Source organism: Oryza glaberrima, chromosome 7, assembly GCF_000147395.1.
Source record: "Oryza glaberrima chromosome 7, OglaRS2, whole genome shotgun sequence".
In the NCBI taxonomy this organism is placed as follows: Eukaryota; Viridiplantae; Streptophyta; class Magnoliopsida; order Poales; family Poaceae; genus Oryza; species Oryza glaberrima.
The window spans coordinates 11964675-11986258 of NC_068332.1; the positions used below are offsets into that span (position 1 = coordinate 11964675).

The following is a 21584-nucleotide window of genomic DNA, read 5'->3' on the forward strand; positions in this document are numbered from 1 at the left end:
CATCTAGGTCCCAAATTGACACATCCCAAATAGGATCCTACGTGGCGCTGATGTGACAATGCCACATGGACGTGACGTGTCCTTTTCTCTTTTTTTTCTTCTTTTCTTTTTCTTTTTTGTTTTCTTCTCATTCTTTTTTTTCCTTTCTTCTACAGGGTCACAGAGAAAGAGAAGAAAGGGAAAAAAGAGAAGAAAAATGAATAATGAAAAAAAATTAAATGGGTCCATTTGTCAACCAAAATAATGCCACGTTATATCCGTGTGGCATGCCACATCAACACCACGTAGGATCCTGAAGGGGTTGTAGTGATTTGGGACCTAAATGACACACTATGACAAGTTCTAGGACTTGGATATGCATTTTGAGATTTTAGGAACCTAGATGACACATCCCTACAAGTTTAAGGACCATTCTTACACTTTACTCTTTACCAAAACTAGTAGAACGGGCAGTGATGTCGGCGCATAATGGGTGTAGTTGCCAACATGAATTTGGCACGTTGGACGACAGACTCGACGCATGCATTGCGAACAGCAGGGGTGTAGCCACGACTACAAGCCATAGCTCCTTTCCTTTCTTCTTCCTTCTTTCTTCCTTCTTCCTTCTTTCTTTTATTCTCTCCCTCCATGGCTGATGCCAAAAAGTGGCTCGGTCGGCCGATGACGGCGTGACGACCGATGGCTCATGGTGCTCCATGCACGAAGGTGCACTCGACCATGATGGGATGAGCTCGCGCGGGCTTAGTGTCTCGCCAACGACAAGGCCACAAGACGGGCGTGGAGGTCGACTGCTAGTGCGTGATGGCTTGCTCTTTTGCCTGTCCCTATCTGGAACGATACGACACATTGTTAACAACCAAATTTGGTAACATCGGCATCGGGAAAGAAGATTACATCGAAGCAAAGTCGGAGGCGGAGATCGAGTTCGGAAACAGAGCAGGAATCGGCTGGAGTCCAGATCGGCTACGATTAGGATCGGCTGGGTCTGAGTCGGACTAGGTAAGCCGATGCAGCCGATTCCGGCAATGCAACTTGATGTATGATATCGGGTTGAATTGAAGCACTTCATGGTGATTTCCGCACATGGATAGAGTCCTGAGAAGGCAATTATATCTATTAATTAGGATGTTTTATGTAATTTCTTTAGAGATACGCTTGGGCAAAAGTCTGCCGCAAAGACTTATGGTATCTTAGAGTTTGTTAGAGATAGTAGTCGTGTCCATTATGGACATATCTTGTAATTCTCGGGTATAAATAGACCCGAGTCCTATGTAACTTTTAACACACACGTTCAATACAATTTCGGCGCATCACCACCCTTTTGCTTTAGTTTTATTTCGACGAGTTCTTGCTTTCGGTTTGAGCTGCATCGATTTTGATCTTCAACAAGAGGTAAAACTTGTTATGACGGCTTGTGTTCTCGGGATAGTGCTTCCATCTTTACGATACTCTGATCTCGTTTATGTAATTCGTCGAGTTATCATATATCTTACATAATCTCCGGCAATATTGCTATCTAATCTACAATCGGCTAACATCTGTCGGTAGAGGGCAGCCGATTAGGTTAGATATTGATGTTGACTTAGATTATATAAGATATCTACCACTCTATGAAACTTCCAGTGGCTTGATTGTCTAGATATTGTTCTTCTTTTCATACTTAATGCTGCATCAGTTGAGTTTGATCTATTAAGTCGTGCTTAGAATATCAATCTCTAGCCTGCCTTCTGGTTGCCGATTAGGGTAGCATCGGAGTTTCAGCCGATCTTATCTGATTTAACTATATTTGCTCTATATGCTTCATTGACATGTTAAATCTGCCCTTTATGTCAAGATATTGTTGCATCTAAGTATATTAAGCTTTTGTTTGATATATTATACCTATTTTAATATCCTGATATAGAGTAGTATCGGAGTATTAGCCGATACATGCTAGATCTATCTGATCGGCTATGCTATAAACATATATAGTCTTGTTATTAATATATATTTCGATCTAAGTGATTTATACTGTCTCGGCATGGCGACCGATCTATCCCAATCACTTGATTTAAGTATATATCGATATAAGAACTATATATTGGAAATATCTACAGCCGATCGAATAGATTTAGTTCTTTATTGTCTATTTACAACTGCCGATCGATTTACATATGACATTGGCTCATAGATAAATGATATGTCATTGGCACCTAGCCGATCGGCTATCATTTATAGATTTAACCGCGGTTTCTTTGCTTCTATTTCTTGTTGATTACAGGATCAAATCAACTGGCACGCTCATACATTCGAAGGTGAGCTTTGGACCTGCACTGGAGTTAAGCAGATCTCCCAGGCCTCGTGTTTTCTGTCAACACACATCTAGTGCGGAGATACCCTAATCGGCTTGCGCTAGCGACTCCAAGTCGACAGTTGCGGTGTTCACTAGGAACGGCAAAAACGAAACGGGATGGAGAGAGGATTACATTTTCATGATTAGATCAGCGAATGCAAAAACGGATCTATGAGTTGTTACCCTTCTTTGTGAAATAGAAAATGTAATGGCGATGTCATAGATCCAATTTTACAAAATTTCAGTGGCACTTAGCCGATATCGCGAATAGTAGTGGCATTTTGCTAATATAGCAAATTTATGATCCAATCTATACTTTGAAGTTATAATCCACTAAGTTAAAGCTTAACATGCTACTATGCCACATCATTACCCACTAACAAAATTTACATATTCAACCTCATGCAAGCGTACAATATCATCTACAATTTATTTAATTATACAAATCAACATGCAAGCATATCCAGTTATCACCTCTCACAAATCTATCTATCATTTTTATAATACTAGAAAAATTGCATGTGCTTTGCAACATGTGAAGACTATTTTAATCTTATTATTGCTATACGTTTAATTAAGGTGAAATTTACTGTGAGAATTCGCTTGGATATATTTTTCTATAAAATCATGAGATGCAATTAGGAGTCCGATCATCTCAAGTTAGCATGCGAGTTTTTTTAAAGAGATTTTTTATACGACTCCTGTATTCCAAAAGCTAACGAACTTAAAATCCGACTCAAAAACGAATTTGTATTTCCAAAAGCAATAACACTTATAAACCGATTCATACACGGATGACGTACCAAAGGAGTAGGTATACTTAAAAACATAAGAGTATAAAAAACATGCTCTAGATAAACATAATAAGCCCCCCTAGGAGGCTACTATCACAGTGGCGCGCCAGGTAGGGGAATTTTGGTGCTTCAAGGTTTCGACGAGATGGGTTCAAGAGATGGATTCTCCAACAACAAGTTACTCGACAACTTTGGCTATGGGGAGATCTAACCTGACCGGAGTATGTCGTCCAACAAGATCGGAACCATCGACGTCAACTATTCGATCCGGCGAGATCAACCAAGCTTCAAGATGTCACCGCTGCGGGTTTCGAGGTTGTCAATCGTGATGCTTCACCATGGATCGACTAACCTCGCTGCCGCGAGGGACATCGCCGTAGTGGAGAACATTAATTCAATGTTTTTCTGCCATGACGTCCTCGCCAAACTTTCAGCCGTGTTACCGTCAGCCGAGTCCGATTGCTTTGAGGTCGCCTGACAGATCTCAAGTGCAGCAGTGGGACAGCCAAGTGAGAAGACGGCCGATTACATCACCTGTTGACACATATGTTAGCATGCATGCGGTGGGACCCATGTACAGTAATGCATGGTGTGTACCGAAGGCTATTTTAGCCATAGGTATACTTGCATACGTACATAGGTAAGCCATCTAGATGTGCTAATCGTGGAGGACAATTCAGATTGGCTAAAAGGTATTTAGTAGATTAATTTTTTAAATTGGTCAGTAATTTCATAGATATATCCAGCATATATCTATACAGGTACGCATGTTTTTGTTGTCGCACTCCTTTGGTGGATGTGTTCGTATTTCTCATCTCCTCGTATCCAGATGAAGTCATGGTGCGAGGATCGCTACATTGCTGGTCGAAGATCAATCGTAGTCATACCTCGACCATTTGAAGTCGCGGAGCGAGGATCGCTACGTTGCTAGTCAAAGATCAGTCGTAGCCGTACCTTGACCATCTGAAGTCGTGGTGCGAGGATTGTTACGTTGCTGGTCGAAGATCAGTCATAGTCATACCTCGACCATATGATGTCGTGGTGCGAGGATCGCTACATTGCTGGTCAAAGATCAGTCGTAGTCATATCTTGACCATCTGAAGTCGTGGTGCGAGGATCGCTACGTTGCTGGTCGAAGATCAGTCGTAGTCGTACCTCGACCATCTGAAGTCGTGGTGCGAGGATCGCTACGTTACTGGTCGAAGATCAGCTATCGAAGATCAGTCGTAGTCATACCTCGACCATCTGAAGTCGTGGTGCGAGGATCGCTACGTTGCCGTCGAAGATCAGTCGTAGTCGTACCTCGACCATCTGAAGTCGTGGTGCGAGGATTGCTACGTTGCTGGTCGAAGATCAGTCGTAGTCGTACCTCGACCAGTTGAAGAGACTCCAGAGTAATAGATGGACGACATTCTCGTGACCTACGAGAACTGCTTCCAGATGACGACGAAGACAATGAGGAATTATCGTAGTCGGAGATTTGGCTCCTGGACATACTACCTCGTCCTCGGGCCCTCTAGAAGTCTGGGGATCTCGAGTTTTGTCGTCATCGTGTGATGTCGTGATGTCGTTAACCTTATCCATTGTCGTCCTGATGTTATTAGTCCTGGACATTGTCATCCTGGTGACAACGGCGATCTAGTCGGTCTTGGTTGTCGCTATCATGACAATGTTGATTGTTGTGTTAGATGTCGAGAGATTGCTGCAACCGGTTGATCGAGGACCAGGAGTAGGCGTATCTCGATCACCTGAAGATGAACTTTTAAGTGGTGAGAGATCGCTACGATCTACTGGTCGAGGACCAGGTGTAGGCGTATCTCGATCACCTGAAGTTGAACTTTTAGGTGGTGAGAGATCGCTACGATCTGCCGGTCGAGAACCAGGTGTAGGCGTATCTTGATCACCTGAAGTTGAACTTTTAGGTGGTGAGAGATCGCTACGATCTACCGGTCGAGAACTAGGTGTAGGCGTATCTCGATCACCTAGAGTTGAACTTTTAGGTGGTGAGAGATCGCTACGATCTACTGGTCGAGGACCAGGTGTAGGCGTATCTCGATCACCTGAAGATGAAGTTTTAGGTGCGCTAGAGTTGGTGATTATATGTGTATCTCATGTGGCCAGCATGACTCACATACCCAACTCGTAGCATATCTGGATGCCTGTTCGCAATCATGTCGGCCGACGTCGTTCGCGAGGGATTACCCCGACATATTCTCTAATAGTCCGGACGTGGCCGGTGCTATATGTGAGATAAGTCGTCTGTCTTCGTTGGTAGGTTGGGTGCAACAACTCTGCATTTGTCGAGAACGGTCTTGATAAGACCATAACCTACTCGAGTGCTCAATTGTTCCTGAAAAATATTTTCTAGAAGACAAGATGTATAGCAGAGAATATCGAGTATGTACTCAAAATACTGTAGAAATCTTCTAGTATTATCAGGATATAACGAGCAGATTAAATATTAGACATTATGTAAACCGTAAACAAGCATGATTTATACGAGAGAAAACAGAGCGAGCCCCAGTATTAAACCGTTGTCGACCTATTATAGGGGATGCTCACATAATAGATATTGTATAAAAAAAAACATGCTGTAGGTAAACATAATAAATCATGGATCTGACAATAATGCATTGATATGAAGAATATGTACGATAAATCACATATAGAATATTGCGTACCTTTGTAGATACATGCCGGATGTATCTATGAAATTAGTAGATTAATTTAAAAACCAATCTACCAATTACCTTGTTGCGTACTCGTTTGACATCATATAATCTGACATTTGTACGTACGCCGCGTATCTTGAGGCTTGGATGATCTCGATAGATCAAATTGTTGACGATGGTTCCGATCTTGTCGAGGCACGTACTGTGGTCAGGTCAGATCTCCCAGGTCCAAAGTAGTTAAAGTATTCCTCGTCAAAAAATCTGCAGTGATGTTGCCTTGGCGAAGCTTGAGATGACGAGGATCCCGATCCACCGGATAACACACTTCGGTTGGGTTGGATCCCCTTACAGCCGAAGTCGTCGAGTAGCTTGTTGTTGGAGAATCCATCTCTTCAACCCATCTCGTCGAAAACCTTGAAGCACCAAAATCCCCTACCTGGCGCGCCACTATCGATGTTTGATAGTCACGACTAGGGTATTTGGATGGTATGGGGATCGTTGGAACAAGGGGATGTGCGAGATTGAGGTAAAAGAGATGGAGACAGGGATTTTTATACAGGTTCGGGCCCCTTATCTGATAGGTAATAGCCCTACATCCTGTTGGCCGAAGCCGGTGTTGCTCTTTATTCATCTGGATCACACAAATACAATATCTGGGATAACCTATCTAACTGTCGTCGACTTGGCGGCTAGATAACCAACTCGTAGTCGACGACAAGGTAGTCTTCCTCCTCGAACCCGTACTCGGCGATATCAGAGATAGCGCTAGATCCCTCTTGCCGGTCTCCGTAGACACCGGATGGGATATGGCTAGGCTAATCTCTGATGTCGATATCCGGTGGCGTGTGTTGGCTTGTAGCTTTGTGGCCTCTCCCCTCCCCTCCTAGGGGGCTTGTATTTATACCCATAGATGTCCCCTTGTCTAAGTAAAACTAGGGAGATAAATATGGATACAATCCGAGTAGTCCTTGTCGTTTTCATATAGAACTCTACTCGTCCTTTCTTATCCGGAACTCCTTCTATATACAAGGTATGCTTCCGTATAAGACTTAGTATATGGTGGGCCATGTCGAGCTTAGTCGATTACTATTAGGTATGTGGTATCCATAACCCTGACACAAAGTACCGGCAAAAATATCTTCAATTTTTATAATAGTAGAGAAGATATTTAACATATAGTTATCAATATGTTTCACATTAAAACACGGATAAAACTCTGATGTTTCATTATTACTTTTTACTTCTAGCTTAATTGTTGAAAAAATATATTGAAAAATGCTTAGTAATTCCCGTAGCAAAACGCGAGAAATCACATAGTTAACCCATCCAAACATAGTTAACCCATGCCAAACAGTCCCTAAAGCCAGTAAGAAAAGTGGCATATGAGAATACACATTCGGGGAGATATGGCACAAGGTTTTAAAAGAAAAACCATCAAATTACTCTCTCCGTCTTATAATATAAGGGATTTTGACATTTTGCTTGCACTGTTTGATCACTCGTCTTATTAAAAAAAGTTGTGCAAATATAAAAAACGAAAAGTTATGATTAAAGTACTTTAGATAATAAAGTAAGTAAAAAAAATAATTCTAAAATTTTTTAAATAAGACGAATGATCAAATAATGTAAGCAAAATATCAAATTAGAGCCCGAAGGGAGTAACTCAACTCGCCCCAAATTTCCGATGGGAATTTTTTTCCTTTTTAACGTTTTTACACCTCATCATCATCAGGCCTTTTCTTCCCTTTCCTTTCTCCTTTCTCGTTGTAGGCTTGTATCCTTCTTTCTAGGCCCTAGGACAAGCCAAGAAGCGGCGGAGGGGAAGGGAGGAAGAGGGCGCCAGCCGCACCGGCCGGCGGAATGGCGGCGCCGCCCAAGGCCTGGAAGGCGGAGTACGCTAAGTCCGGGCGGTCCTCGTGCAAGTCGTGCAGGTCCCCCATCGGGAAGGACCAGCTCCGGCTCGGCAAGATGGTCCAGGCCACGCAGTTCGACGGATTCATGCCCGTTCGTATCCTCTCCCTCCACCCGCTCTCCTCGCTGACGATCTTTCTCCGTTCAGTGGATGAATCTTGCTTTGATCTTTAGGGTCTGGGAGGGTAGGGTTTTGGTGTGGCAGGTATCGCGTTCTTGAGGGTTTTTGGTAGGCTCGTTTGGATTCTAGAGGTGCGTGTATTGCGGAGGTGGCGGAGGTGGTTTCGAGGGCATTCGCTATGAGAATCTGCTGGATTGATGGGCGATCGGTTTTCATCCTAATTTGCATTGCAGGTGTGGGTTTTGTGATCATCTGCCACAAGAATCTACTGCTTTGATGGGTGGTCGGTTTTCACCTTGATGTGCATTGCGAATGTGGGTTTTGCGGGCATTTGCCATAAGAATTTTCTGCTTTGATGGGTGGTTGGTTTTAAATCTCGACGGCCGAAAAAAATGTGTTTCTGAGGGTAATTTCGCATGATTTTGTGGGGGTATGATCGAACCTTTCTTAGAATGCGGAGTTCTTGATGCATTTGGTTTGGTGCTCTGTCGATTTGTGGATGATCCGTCAATTCCAGCATTGGGTTTATTGCTGTTTCTAATCCATTATGCAATCTATATGTGTAACGCAAGAATAAATAGAGGGTGCTTTTGTGGGCACCAACTTTGGTATATGCAATGGGACGATATGCAATTTAACTAGTATCGCTCCTAAGTTGTTTGATATATTAGTTATTATGCGGACCTGCCAGTTGGTTGTGCTGTTTTAGCATGGCAATGGGGCATACCAATGACAACGTTAGTAATCTAGTGTGTTCGTTAATCTGTTTTTGTTCTTATTTGATGTGTAGTTTGCTAATTATAATCTAGGTATTCGTTTGCCCGCTTTATTTTATAGTTTGCCTCTTGTAATTGTTTTGTGGGTGCACGTGTAATATAAGTGCTTACATGTATTAGGCAAGATAAAACTTGGAGGGGAGTCCTTATTCTATTTTTCATTTTTTATCTTGCACATTTGGAGGCTGAATCTTTATTTCTTTTGGTTGGATTAACTCAGTAGTCATGTGGTTATGTGGACTGGACACTCAAATTGTTTCACTGGGAAATGTAGGATCGTTTAGGGAAAACTTAGGGGGTACTTTTGGATCTGCATGCCATTTTTCACCTGACCATATTCTTTTTATTTTCTGTGATGGCCTGACCATGTTCTTTAGTATGGAGTGTTTACAACACCGTACCTTTTCTATGTTTTATATAGTAATTGTTTTATTCAAGAACTGTAACTATTTGGAACTTTTTCTTTGGTCATGGTAGATTCTCGAAGGTGCAGAAGAAAAAACTCAAGGGTTATATGATATATCTTTCCATATCAATTTTACGAATTTACCACTTCCAATTAATTTTAGTGCCCTTTTCTCTTTTTCAGATGTGGAACCATGCCAGTTGCATCCTTAGTAAGAAAAACCAGATAAAATCGTATGCAACTTCATCTTTTACTGTTTGCATGAATTTTAAGCATAAGTATTATAGTTTATTCATCTTTATTGCATCTATTGGAAATCTGACCTAACTAAAAGTGTCAATTCTTCGTTTCCAATTAGTGTTGATGATGTTGAAGGAATAGACACACTCAGATGGGATGACCAAGAGAAGATAAGAAATTATGTTGGAAGTGCGCCAGCTACTGCAAGTTCTGCAGCTGCTATTTCAGATAAATGCACCATTGAGGTTGCTAAATCTGCCCGTACTTCCTGTAGACGGTGTGGTGAAAAGATAACAAAGGGAACGGTCTGTATCTTTTGATCAATTAATTTTATACATGTTTTCTAATTCGTCCCTTGATGATAGGAAGTTTTATGCCATGAAAATTTTATGTTTGTACTTGTTGCTTTTCAAATTATAGTCATGAAAATAACCTCCTTGATGATTAACACCTTACAGTCTTATACGAGCATTCAGCTAACAGTCATAGATAAACAGAAGTTTCGCATTCTTTAATGATCCTTGATGCAACATGTAAGAATGATTGATCGTAACATGTTTCCTATTCCTTATAGTTACTCCCTGGGAAAAATACTGTATTCTTCAAAATTCTGCATGTTACTTTGTTGTTCTATACTTTATTTATTTAGAACATGAACTTTAGTGCCCACTAAGGATGAAATGGATACCTGACTTGGTCCTATCACTTGAACACTTGTAGCTGGGGAGGTTAAATAGCTTCCCTACCACTAGTTCATTGGCATGCTCTTTTATTTTCTGAACTTACATCTAGGATATGTATGGTTCAGATACGCAGGGACACCATAGGTTCTTTTCTGTACACCCTGTGGCCTGCATCATGTTGCATATAATACGCAAGCTTTTGCACTGGAATTCCAAGTGACCAGAAAGCCTAAAGGCCACAGTTTCTCATTTATTTTGTAGTTACTCTGCTACGTGCCACTAGCAAACATTAGAACTCTGAATTTTGTGTTAAATTTACTTTATCAAATGAAGTAACCTGCAAAATGTATTAATTGGAAGAATATTTATTATGTTCATTTTTCTTATTCACCCACGCTCCTAGTTGAGTACTCCTAATGAATTACAATAATTACTGTGATGAATTATAGACAGGAAAATGTTTGATGATCCAGAAGCACTATTAGTCATGCACTTAGCTCATAATGTATGTTTTGAAAACATATGAATATTTTGTAACTGTGATATGGCAACTTGTAATGTAAAAACATGGTCTTTGTCTTCACTCCAAATTGTTTCTGTAATAGTATTATTTGTTTGTCTAGGTTCGTGTTTCATCTAAGCTTGAAGGGCAAGGTTGGTATCACGCCAGCTGTTTTTTGGAGATGTCCCCAGCTGCACCTGTTGAGAATTTCTCAGGCTGGGAGATCCTGTCGCATGAGGATAAAGGAGCTGTTCTTGATCTTGTTAAGAAAGATGCCCCCAGCTCAGGTAATGGAACATGGACATCAAATTTTCTTCACGCCACTTCGTAATCTGACTTGATATTTTGTATTGTTGTTTCTCAAGGGCAAACATCTTCTAAGGGTTCCAAGCGCAAGAATAATCAGAATGATATACATGACTGCAAAGCTCCCAAGATAATCAGGAGTATATCAGAAGGCACAGCAGAAGATAAAGGGAAAGCTGTTGCATCACATGATTCCAATGCTAGTTCTACTGATCTTCAAGAAAAGCTTAAAGAGCAGAGTGACACACTTTGGAAATTGAAGGATGAACTTAAGAAGCATGTGTCAACTGCTGAACTAAGGAACATGCTCGAAGCAAATGGGCAGGATACATCTGGACCAGAGCGGCATCTATTAGACCGTTGGTAATGTTGCATGCTATTTGTGAAATGGTTTTTTTAACTTCCTGGCTTCCTGCACTACAATATTTCCATCCAATGAGTAATTGATATTTAAACAAATTGCACTACAAGGATCCCGCATATAAATATATCCTTGTCCGGTGCTACTTGCTAGAGGAGGATATGATTATAACTGATGATGAATGGTACTAGTGTCTGAAATTTGTCAGGATAGTTGTTCCTCAAAGATCCCAATTGGTCATCTATGTAATTTTTGTCGCTAGATTTATTTTCTGCTTGCTTTCTGGATCCCAAATCCCAGTTGTAACATCCTGGTTATAGGGTTTGTGATACTGATTGCTTAGTGAAATTCAGAATTTTCACCGTAACCTAATGATTGCACACTTGCTTTGGTTCTTTTGTAATCTGGTTCATGTATACAATTATTATTTCCTTAAAAGTGGCTATACCTTTTTATTTTTTTTTAAAAAATAATTTTAAAAATTTGATGTGTGCAGAGAAATTTCAAAGTCAGGCAGCACTTAAGATATTTGTTTTTAGGCCAAAATTGTTCAATAGTATTTAGGTTTGAATTTTTTATGTATAATTCAAGGAAGACAAACATTATTGATTGCATAATAAGCTTTATAATATTATTGGTTGCGGTAGACCTGCTTGTGGTATTTCCTTGTTTCATCTCACATAGAAGTCAGAACACCTCGTCTCTAACTTTCTTCCTTGTCTGGCAGTGCTGATGGGATGCTTTTTGGAGAATTGGGTACTTGCCCAGTTTGTTCTAGCTTCCTTTACTATCATGGTGGCCAGTATCATTGCAGTGGCTATGTGTCAGAATGGTCCAAGTGTACATACTCTACGACAGAACCTGTGCGCAGTAAAAAGAAATGGAAAATTCCTGACGAAATGGATAATGGTTATCTTACAAAGGTATGACTATGGCTCCCCCCCCCCCACCCCCCACCCCCACCCAAACCGAAAATAATATCGTTCTTAATGCTTGGTTTCTATAGTTAAGGTAAGCAAATATGTATGTATCTTGCAGTGGTTCAAGTCTCAAAAGGTTAAGAAACCAGAGAGAGTTCTTCCGCCAATGTCACCTGAGAAATCATTGTGCCAATCAACCCAGCAAAACTGGTCTTTCCTTAGTGAAGGATTGGATAAATTGAGAGTTTCTTTAGTAGGACAATCTAAAGATGTGGTTGTAAGTAATCTTCTTTTTACTTTTTGGTACAGTTATCCTCAGGTTCTCTTGTGAGTTGTGTTCGTTAAAGCAGCACCAATTATGCCATGACCTTGCTGCATGTTGTGGCATGCACCAGACACCCTTTTATTTTTCCAATCACAGTCACTTTCCTTACATTGTTACCCAGATTGATTCTTACCATATTATACAGATTATATATATTATGCATATTTATTGTGTGGCTTGTTGACATGATATCGGAAAGTGCTCAACTGTACGTGCTTCATATATTTGTTTGTTTAAGTCAATTCCTTGAAGATAGCTAGTTTAGTTTGGTAATTTATTCCTTGAGTTCCTCGATTATTTCTTTAATTTCCAAAAATTTTAATCCATGGAATATGCAGAGTGACCACATTTAGATTGCAGAGCAAAGGTAGGGAGAGCTTAGGTTTTTTTCCCTATGTACTTGCTTCAGTTCATGTTAAATTCATGTCATGTGTTGAATAATAGGTCAAATTTTATATGATCTAGTATGCTGCTTTTGCATCAAGTGGTAAGATCGGTTTGCAACTATTTGCATGGGACACTCTTTTCTTTTGTTTTTTCTTCTCTGCTGGTCACTTGGTGTCAGGAAATTAATGCTTGGATCAGTTATCGGACTATACTTTTTTCTTTTCTTGTTTTTTAGTTTGTACTTTGTACATTCCTCTAACTAATCATGTAATCCAACTACTGTAGGATGGATGGAAACAGAAGCTGAAAGATGCTGGTGCCAACTTTAATGCCACAGTTACCAAAGGTTTTTCCTCGTTATCTTTTTTTCTTTGAACTACACAGGATTTCCTCGTGTTATCCAGAACTGAACTGTCTTGTTCAGACATTTGAACCTTTAATATTTGGTTTTGTATGACGTTGGAATCTATACCTTCACCCAAGTGGGTGAGCAGTTTGACACCACCCCATGACCAAAAGCCACCACTCAAATTCCTAAAATTGGCCGGCTCTCACGTATGTGTAATTTTTAGACTAATACATGACACTTAATCTAACTGATGTTTTAAAAGTATAAGGAAAATGCATTGTCTAACTCATGTTTTTTTATGGAAGAGATGGATTATGGATCACTTATGTGGACTATCTCTATTTCTTTAACAACATATGGGCAATAGCCAGTACTTTTGTGCAGCTGATATAATGGACTGAGTCATGCGACTTGGTCATTGTTTCGTAGGTTAGGTAAGCTCTTAGTGTTAGGTGAAATCTTTTCACATTATTTTCACATGGAAGTCTTGCACTGCAGACAGCAGCTGCTTAGTTTTATGTGGTGAGCTTGAGAGTGAGAATGCTGAAGTCAAGAAAGCAAGGTATCAAATTTTTACTTTGTCCTTATCCTTTTACAGTTACAGTTTGACCTATTGTTTTGCGAACTACTGTGTTAAAATACCACTATATATGTTACTTCATTTCAGGAGGTTGAAGATACCAATTCTGCGACAAGGTTACCTTGGAGAATGCATTAGAAAAAACAGGGTGCTTCCATTTGATTTGTATAAAGTAGAAACTGCATTGGAATCTTCTAAAGGAGGCACAATGACTGTTAAAGTTAAAGGGCGAAGTGCTGTTCATGAGTCATCTGGTTTGCAAGATACAGGTCATATTCTTGAAGATGGAAAAAGCATATATAATACAACCCTGAACATGTCTGACCTGACAAGAGGTGTGAACAGGCAAGGATTTTGCTCACAGCATTTCTTGTCAAATTCAGAATTTGCATTTTTAGGGGTGATTGTCAAGGCATATTTCATATGAGTGATATGGATAAACCGATAAACCCTCCAGCAATTTTAGTCACCAAACAAAGAACGTGGATTGCTTCTCAAATCCAACTTCCTGGTCTTCCCTTGAACTAACAGAATGATATAATGCTAAATTTCCCATGGCTGTTAAGTTGTAATGTTGAGTCAACTGCAACCAATATGGTCGCAAAAATAGCATGAACATTTTGGAAGAAATACTTTGGTCTGGTTTGGTTTGGTTTTCATTACATATGCTCCTGAAGTCATAGCCCTTGTCTCTTGTTCAAGCCCAACTTAGCTTTGGTTGTCAATCATTCCGATCTAGTATGTCTTATTTGCTGCCACTCTGCAACCAAAAATGTGGAGCTTGCACAAATTTCTGTTTCCTTTCCTGTGAATTTATGTTCAGGAGCATAACACTGTTGAAATGAGGGGGAAACTTTTCTTCTGTAATATTACAAGTTGCTAAATTTCTGTTAGGTCATTGCAACTAATGGTGACCCTGCTTGCCCTGTCTCATCTTTTAACAGTTATCTTTTTTTTTTGTCTGTGAAGCTATTATATACTTCAGGTCATTGAAGAGGATAATGGTTCTGATTGTTATGTATTCCGAAAGTGGGGACGAGTTGGGAATGAAAAAATTGGAGGCACTAAGTTGGAGGAGATGCCGAAAATTGATGCTATTCAGGAATTTAGAAGATTGTTTCTTGAGAAGACTGGAAACCCCTGGGAAGCATGGGAACAAAAAACAAATTTCCAAAAGCAGCCTGGGAAATTTTATCCACTTGACATTGTATGTTGTGGGAAAATGTTTTTACCTGCAGGATCTTTTTCCCTTTTTAGTGGATTATGTGCATTCAATCTGATTTGTTTAATATATTGCAGGACTATGGTGTAAGGCAAGGACCAAAGCGGAAAGACATTGACAAAATGAAAAGTTCACTTGCTCCCCAGTTGCTGGAGCTCATGAATATGCTTTTCAATATTGAAACATACAGGTGCGATTTTACCGTTCTTTTTTCAGGTTTTGCATGTGCACATGCTTTGTTTTTAGTATTAGAAAAGAATTTCACATATTATTTTGTACCAGGGCTGCTATGCTGGAATTCAAAATTAACATGTCCGAGATGCCCCTCGGTAAACTAAGCAAGGAAAATATCCAAAAAGGTGTGATACTTTGCTCCCTGTGGAACTCATTTTGTTGATCTGCAAGTCCAAACATATCATGATTCGCTTGCCCGCACTGCATGCAGGTTTTGAAGCATTAACTGAGATACAGAATCTATTGGGTAACACTGACAATCAAGAACTGGCGGTTAGAGAGAGCTTGATCGTTGCTGCGAGCAATCGTTTCTTCACCCTTATTCCTTCTATTCATCCTCACATTATACAAGATGAGGATGATTTGATGGTGAAAGTATGTGTTCATTGCCTTGTGTTATATTCTTGTATATGGAAGATATCCCATGACTATTCTTATTTTTTAAAATCATGACAGTTTTAAGAGAAATATTTTGCTATAAAACCTTTTGCAAAAGAATAAATGCTTTCTATGATCATTGCTGAAATTGAAATGGGCCCATTCCACGCGCTATTGTACATGACTTGTAATGATATCTTGGCAGTTAGGCATGTTCCATAATGCTCAAATGGAATCGAAGGAGCACAAATTTTTTATTTATTTTGTCATATATAAATTTGGCTTCCAGTAAACTATGTTATTGAAGTACAAAAAAAATGTATTTTCGTACTACTTTCATTTATGGTTCAAGTTCTCAATGACTCTCATTTTGCTATCTACTTGGAAGATTTGAGAGGATATTATAATAAACTAAAGATTTTATGACTTGCTACAGACCTATGGCATTTTTCCTTTTCTTTCCCTTTGGTTATTCACATGTTCTCCTTGCCGTTAGATACAGTGCTGTTCTTAAATGCAATGATATCTCCTGCATGTTCAAGGAAAAATGTGTTAGAACTGTCCACCGTTTAAAGTGCTGTTTTAATTCTTGTGTTATTTTCATTCTTATTTTCTTTTGACTGATCAGATATATTTCTTGATAATTGTAACTTTACTCAGAGACCCAATTGACTGTAACTTTGGTGCAATTGTGCAGGTGAAAATGCTTGAAGCTCTGCAAGATATTGAAATTGCTTCTAAACTTGTTGGCTTCGATAGTGACAATGATGAGTCTCTTGATGACAAGTACAAGAAACTTCGATGTGCCATTTCTCCACTCCCTCATGATTGTGAAGATTACAAGCTAGTTGAGAAGTATCTTCTTAACACTCATGCTCCTACCCACAAGGCATGAATTTTCTTCTGTATACAAAAACCTTGTAGTTTTTTCTTCTGTAGATAGCACAATACAGACAATTATTTCTGTTTTCTTCTGTATAGGTATTGACATGTCCTGTTTTGAATCTTTTTTGAAGGAGTGGTCACTGGAATTAGAGGAAGTCTTTTCGCTTGATCGAGATGGAGAATTCAACAAGTACTCAAGATATAAGAATAATCTCCATAACAAGATGTTGTTATGGCATGGTAAGCAATCTATCCGTAATGCAAACACATTTGGCTTACGCAATATTTGAAAAGGTTTATCTTCACTAATTTGAACCTCTCCTACTTTTATACTCTCAGTATTTAGTGCCAAAATCTAGGTTTGAAATGAAACTTATTATCCATGCGCAATCTTTGCCATGGCAGTGCGTAGGTGAACAGAGGGTTCTCAGGCAGTCCAACAGTAGTAAATGCTTATTTTACTAATTCTTCTTGTGGTTTACTTGTGTGGTATGTTATGTTAGTATTTAAAAGGCTACCTTTTTTTTACTTGCACTGGAGATCTACTTAATGTCCCCTAAACAACTCTTTCCTTCTTACCATTTGAATGATTCCAAGATTGCAAAACTTAATTTATAGGTTCAAGGTTGACCAATTATGTTGGAATACTTAGTCAAGGACTAAGAATAGCACCTCCTGAGGCTCCCGTGACAGGCTATATGGTTTGCTTTTTGTTCACTTTATATATGGTTCAACTGTAGTATCTGCAAAAGATTGGTTGAATTTGATTAAGCTATTTTCCTTTTAATCAACAGTTCGGGAAAGGCCTCTACTTTGCAGATTTAGTAAGCAAGAGTGCACAATATTGTTACGTGGATAGGAAGAATCCAGTTGGTTTGATGCTTCTTTCCGAGGTTGCTCTAGGTGACATGTATGAACTGAAGAAAGCCACGGTAAGATCTCAGTATTAAAAGATAAATTCTGCCATTGTGGTTATAACATTAACTTGAACTTCTATCCTTGCTTTGAAATATGATCCTGCTTTAAGGAATTGACCATGGTATTTCTTTCCTGATTTTTTTATTGTGATCTGTATTTCTTTGCTGATTCATAATTATAAGAAAAAACTCAACGAGATACTCGCGTGCAATTACTTGTTTTTTCCCTCATGTTGGCTTGGCACCACACTTACTGGCGTACTGCTGGCTGCTGTAGTCCATGGACAAACCTCCAAGAGGGAAGCACTCGACCAAGGGCTTAGGCAAAACTGTGCCGCTCGAGTCCGAGTTTGCGAAATGGAGGGATGATGTTGTGGTGCCGTGCGGAAAGCCAGTGCCAGCATCTATCAAGACATCTGAGCTTATGTACAATGAGTATATTGTCTACAATACATCCCAGGTTCAGTCAAATTGTTATCCCTACTCTTTTGCGTGCTTCTGTTCATTAGAAACTCAGTTCCTTACCTTTCATGAAACCTTATCTCTGGCAGGTCAAGATGCAGTACCTGTTGAAGGTTAGGTTCCATCACAAGAGGTGACTAGAGGCTTAAGGTAGGAGTAGAAATGTAGAATTAATCAGTGGAAGTATCTCCGTCGATATCAGTAGTCTGTGGTGGCTACGCTTTTGATGTGTTGGAATGATTTATCCAGTAGTTTCAGGTTGGTACGGAGGTTATGTGCTGCTCGCGTATGATCCGTTTTGGGGTACGTTGCATGGGCATCGCGCGAGTGGCGCAAGTAAATCCCCTGTGCATGTCATTGGCATTTGATAGATGTTTGCTTAATTTCTGTGGCAATGTGCGCATTTGGCATCTCTGTTTAGCTTGCTATTTTATCATCACTCGCGTTATTTGTGCGGCGTTGCGTTTTGGCTATCTTTTTTCTCAGTATTTTGATTCGAGGTCCATGTTAGGATACTGCAATCGAAATAAACTGAACAGCATTAGTGAATAGTCCCGTCTGTAGGATCAAAGATAGAGGCGTGTGACTGTCTAGCGGAAGTAATATTCTTCTATCCTATAAGTAACGGTTAGTCTAGCAGCGACAATTCGATGAGCATAGATTGCAATAGTTTTTCCTCTGGTATTAGTGATTTGGTAATCTCCGCTTGTTTTGTGCTCTTCTTTCACTATGGTTTGTCGTCGTTCTTCACGCTTCGCTCGGGGTGCTCCCACTTCCTCTTAGAGAGATCACTTGACTTGATAGCCACAAAGACACGTTATGACCAGCATTTAGCCTCAAAGTAATATTTAACCATATGATCAACAATATATAGAACTTTTATCATTCTTGAGGTTTGTAGTGGGAAACTATTTTCATCCCTCGAGAAGATATTCCCTCGTTTTTTTGTCACTCAAATAGTTATGAAAAAAATTTAAAAAATTTTGAAGATGTATTAACATGTGATATATTACTCTATAAACATGCAAGTTCAAATTGAACTTCTACATCTCGCAACGAAAAAATAAATTTGACTGTGAATATATGTTAACTAGTTGTAGTTTAATTTGTCTTTTTCGTTGCGAGATGTATAAATTAAATTTGATCTTGCATGTTTGTGGAATGATATATCGCATGTTAATATATCTCCTTAATTTTTTTCATAACTATTTAGGTGACATACAAATAACGAGAGGATATTATCTCGAAGATGAAAATCCACTCCCGTGTGTAGTGGCTCCAAAGGCAAAAGGGACGTCGAAGTGAGAGAATATTCATGGTCCGATACATCAACAATAGAAAATTCAGGAACACGTGTAACATTAATAGATAGCCCAGGACATCCCCAACTGGTAGGCCGTCATGAGTTTATTCCAATCATCTTATTACCCCTAGGGGGGAAACAGTAGGCACCGCATGTGAGGCTCAGGCGTCCACGGAAACTGCCGACGGCGCAGCAGGGGCATGCAGGATGGCCTTGGCCTCGTGCTCTTCCTTCTCCTCCTCCTCCTCCGCCTCGGCCTCATACGCGTCACGTTCCTGGACCCAGAGCTCCGCGAACTCGCAGTTCTTGTACTGCTCGAACCACGGCCCGCCGGAAGTGTAGTGGATGGCGCGCGGCGCCGTCCCGGCCGTGTCGGCGTGGTCGAAGCGGTTGTGCCCCACGAGGAAGTTCCACACGAAGGGCACCTCGCCGATGTCGGCGTCGTCCAGCCACATGAAGCGGTGCAGGTACGCGCCGCTCTGCGTGCTCACGGCCTCGGGCGTCAGCGCGGCGCGGTTCTTTGGGTGGGCGCAGTTGAAGAGCACCATGGACGACCAGTTCTTGCGCGGGTACACCGTCTGCACGGCGCCGTCCATCTTGGTGGCCTCCTTGGGCGCGTAGGCGTGGTGCACGCACAGCACCGCGTAGCGCGGGTCGGCCATGCGCGCCAGCTCCGCGACGTCGGCGACGAAGAGGAAGTCGCAGTCGACGAAGAGCGCCCAGCCGCGGTAGCCGGCGAGGTGGGGCGTCAGGAAGCGGGTGAAGGAGAACTCGGTGCTCTCCGTGGGCCCGCGCTCCCGCCAGTACAGCCCCGCCGACCGGAGCTCCTGCTGCACGATCGGGATCACGGCCACCGGCACGGAGGAGCGCCGCAGCAGGGAGCGCCGGCACACGCGGTACGCGATGTCCTCGCGCGAGTCGTACCCGACGAACACGCGGAACGTCTCAGCCGCCGCCCCCTGCACGTCGCCGGCGCCAGCTACAGGGCCAGTCATCACGACGTCGTCGGTAGGCGTGTCCGACATAGTATTTGTTTGTGTGATAAGCAGAAGGTTAGTAGTGTTTGCTAGCTTTCCCGCAAAAAAGGAAAAAATGACTAGTGTTTGCTAGCTCCTGGTGGCTGCTGTTACGTACGCATAGGCCGTGCGAGCTATCACAAACTCCGCCTTTTTAATAAGAGCCTAAGAGCCCTTTGAGTGTGGGGAGCGAATTGAAACGAGGGCATGCGTATATGACGACATGTACGTCAACAGCGTTACGCTTGCATTATTAGGCCCAGGGAGATCGATGTCCAGAATTATGCATATGTGTTTCTCTTCTTTTGTTGTCAAAATCAACAAAATTAGATAAAGGAATCCTATAGCTAACTGATTGCTCTGTGGTCCGGCGTCGGCGGATGCATGGCGACACTGCACTGTGGTGTGGGCAGCGCGCGGGAGGGACCGACGACAGCGCGCGCGCGGTTGCTAATTTGTACTGGTAATACGTGGTCCTGTCGTGTGAACTACCACACCAGCACGGCAGGAACACGCGCAGCTGCATGGGCACTCTGCCTCCCTGCGTCGATTGCTCCACAGTCGTCGTCATGTCCCGATCCTAATTATCACATCAAAACAGCTAGGCAAGTGTTGCTTGTTTTTTTTTTTAGATAATAAGTGTTGCTTGTTGCTCCATCGTTTTCTTTTTTCAATTATATATGTTATTATTCACATTTTCACTCAGTATTTTATTACTACCTTTAGCCCAAACTATAAACATTTCTATCTACACACACTTGTAGAAGTTTATCGAGAATGCATATAGTCAAAAATGTCGCCCTCCCTCACGGGAGGCGAAAACAGCCGGCGTCGCCGCTCCCCCCTTCCTCCCTCTGCCGCCTCGCTGCCGGCCAAGCGGCCGCCGGCAAAGCCGCGCGGCCGCAAGGACGGCGGCGGCGGGGCTTCGTCGCCTTCGTCTGCCTCTCCCGTCGGCGGTAGGGGGTCGCGCGAGACAGCGAAGGCCGCCTAGATCCGGGCCGCCGCGGCTGGATCTGGCGGGGAGGTCACTGGCGGAGGGTCGGCCTGAGGTGGCGGCGGCAGTTGGTGGTTGTGGCAGCGGGGATTGAAGATGGCGGGTTGGTGGCGGCTGGCAGCGGGGAAGGCGACGACGGCGGCGAGGGCGACTACAGCGTCGGGGATGGTGAGGGGGCGCCGGCGGCGGGGATGGAGATGGTGGCGGGTATGGAGGTGGCGGCGAGGCTGACGACGGTGGGTGGTTGGCGGTGAGGCTGGTGACAGCGGCCGGATCCAGGCGCTGCAGGCCGTTTTGGCCCCCCGGGGGGCGGATCTGGCGTCCTGCAGGCCGATTTGGCCCCCCCGCATGGCAACAACGTCGGGGCGGCTGCGTTGGAGGTGGCGGCGGTTTTGCGACGGCGGCTGCTGGCGTCTATGGCTGGTGACAGCGGCAGCGGTGACGGCGGCCAGCTTGCGACGGCTATGACTGAGGAGGCGACGGCGACGTCGGCAGTGGAGGCGGGGAA

The 21584-nt window shown here is 42.1% G+C and overlaps 2 protein-coding genes across 2 annotated transcripts; one reads left to right on the plus strand and one right to left on the minus strand.

Annotated features, from left to right (window-relative positions):
- Positions 1–7548: 7548 nt before the first annotated feature.
- LOC127779090 (poly [ADP-ribose] polymerase 1) lies at positions 7549–18173 on the plus strand. Its single transcript, XM_052305782.1, has 20 exons — positions 7549–7802; positions 9196–9245; positions 9371–9557; positions 10559–10724; positions 10803–11106; positions 11832–12027; positions 12143–12301; positions 13022–13082; positions 13584–13647; positions 13753–14010; positions 14635–14872; positions 14965–15077; positions 15170–15246; positions 15333–15496; positions 16197–16388; positions 16516–16624; positions 17003–17085; positions 17179–17316; positions 17579–17761; positions 17853–18173. The coding sequence occupies exons 1-20, from the start codon at positions 7659–7661 to the stop codon at positions 17898–17900; spliced, it is 2934 nt and encodes a 977-aa protein (XP_052161742.1). The 5' UTR covers positions 7549–7658; the 3' UTR covers positions 17901–18173.
- An 892-nt stretch (positions 18174–19065) lies between these two features.
- LOC127779091 (protein CDI-like) lies at positions 19066–20241 on the minus strand. The gene has a single exon (XM_052305783.1). It carries the CDS (start codon positions 20089–20091, stop codon positions 19228–19230), a length of 864 nt encoding a protein of 287 aa, XP_052161743.1. The 5' UTR covers positions 20092–20241; the 3' UTR covers positions 19066–19227.
- Positions 20242–21584: the final 1343 nt, after the last annotated feature.

Excerpts from the sequence above, each read along its gene's own strand:
- LOC127779090 (XM_052305782.1), top strand. The coding sequence starts at position 7,659 with ATGGCGGCGCCGCCCAAGGCCTGGAAGGCGGAGTACGCTAAGTCCGGG. Across the intron at positions 12,302-13,021 it reads GACAATCTAAAGATGTGGTT|GATGGATGGAAACAGAAGCT; the intron begins GTAAGTAATCTT and ends CAACTACTGTAG. Across the intron at positions 15,497-16,196 it reads AGGATGATTTGATGGTGAAA|GTGAAAATGCTTGAAGCTCT; the intron begins GTATGTGTTCAT and ends GCAATTGTGCAG.
- LOC127779091 (XM_052305783.1), bottom strand. The coding sequence starts at position 20,091 with ATGTCGGACACGCCTACCGACGACGTCGTGATGACTGGCCCTGTAGCT.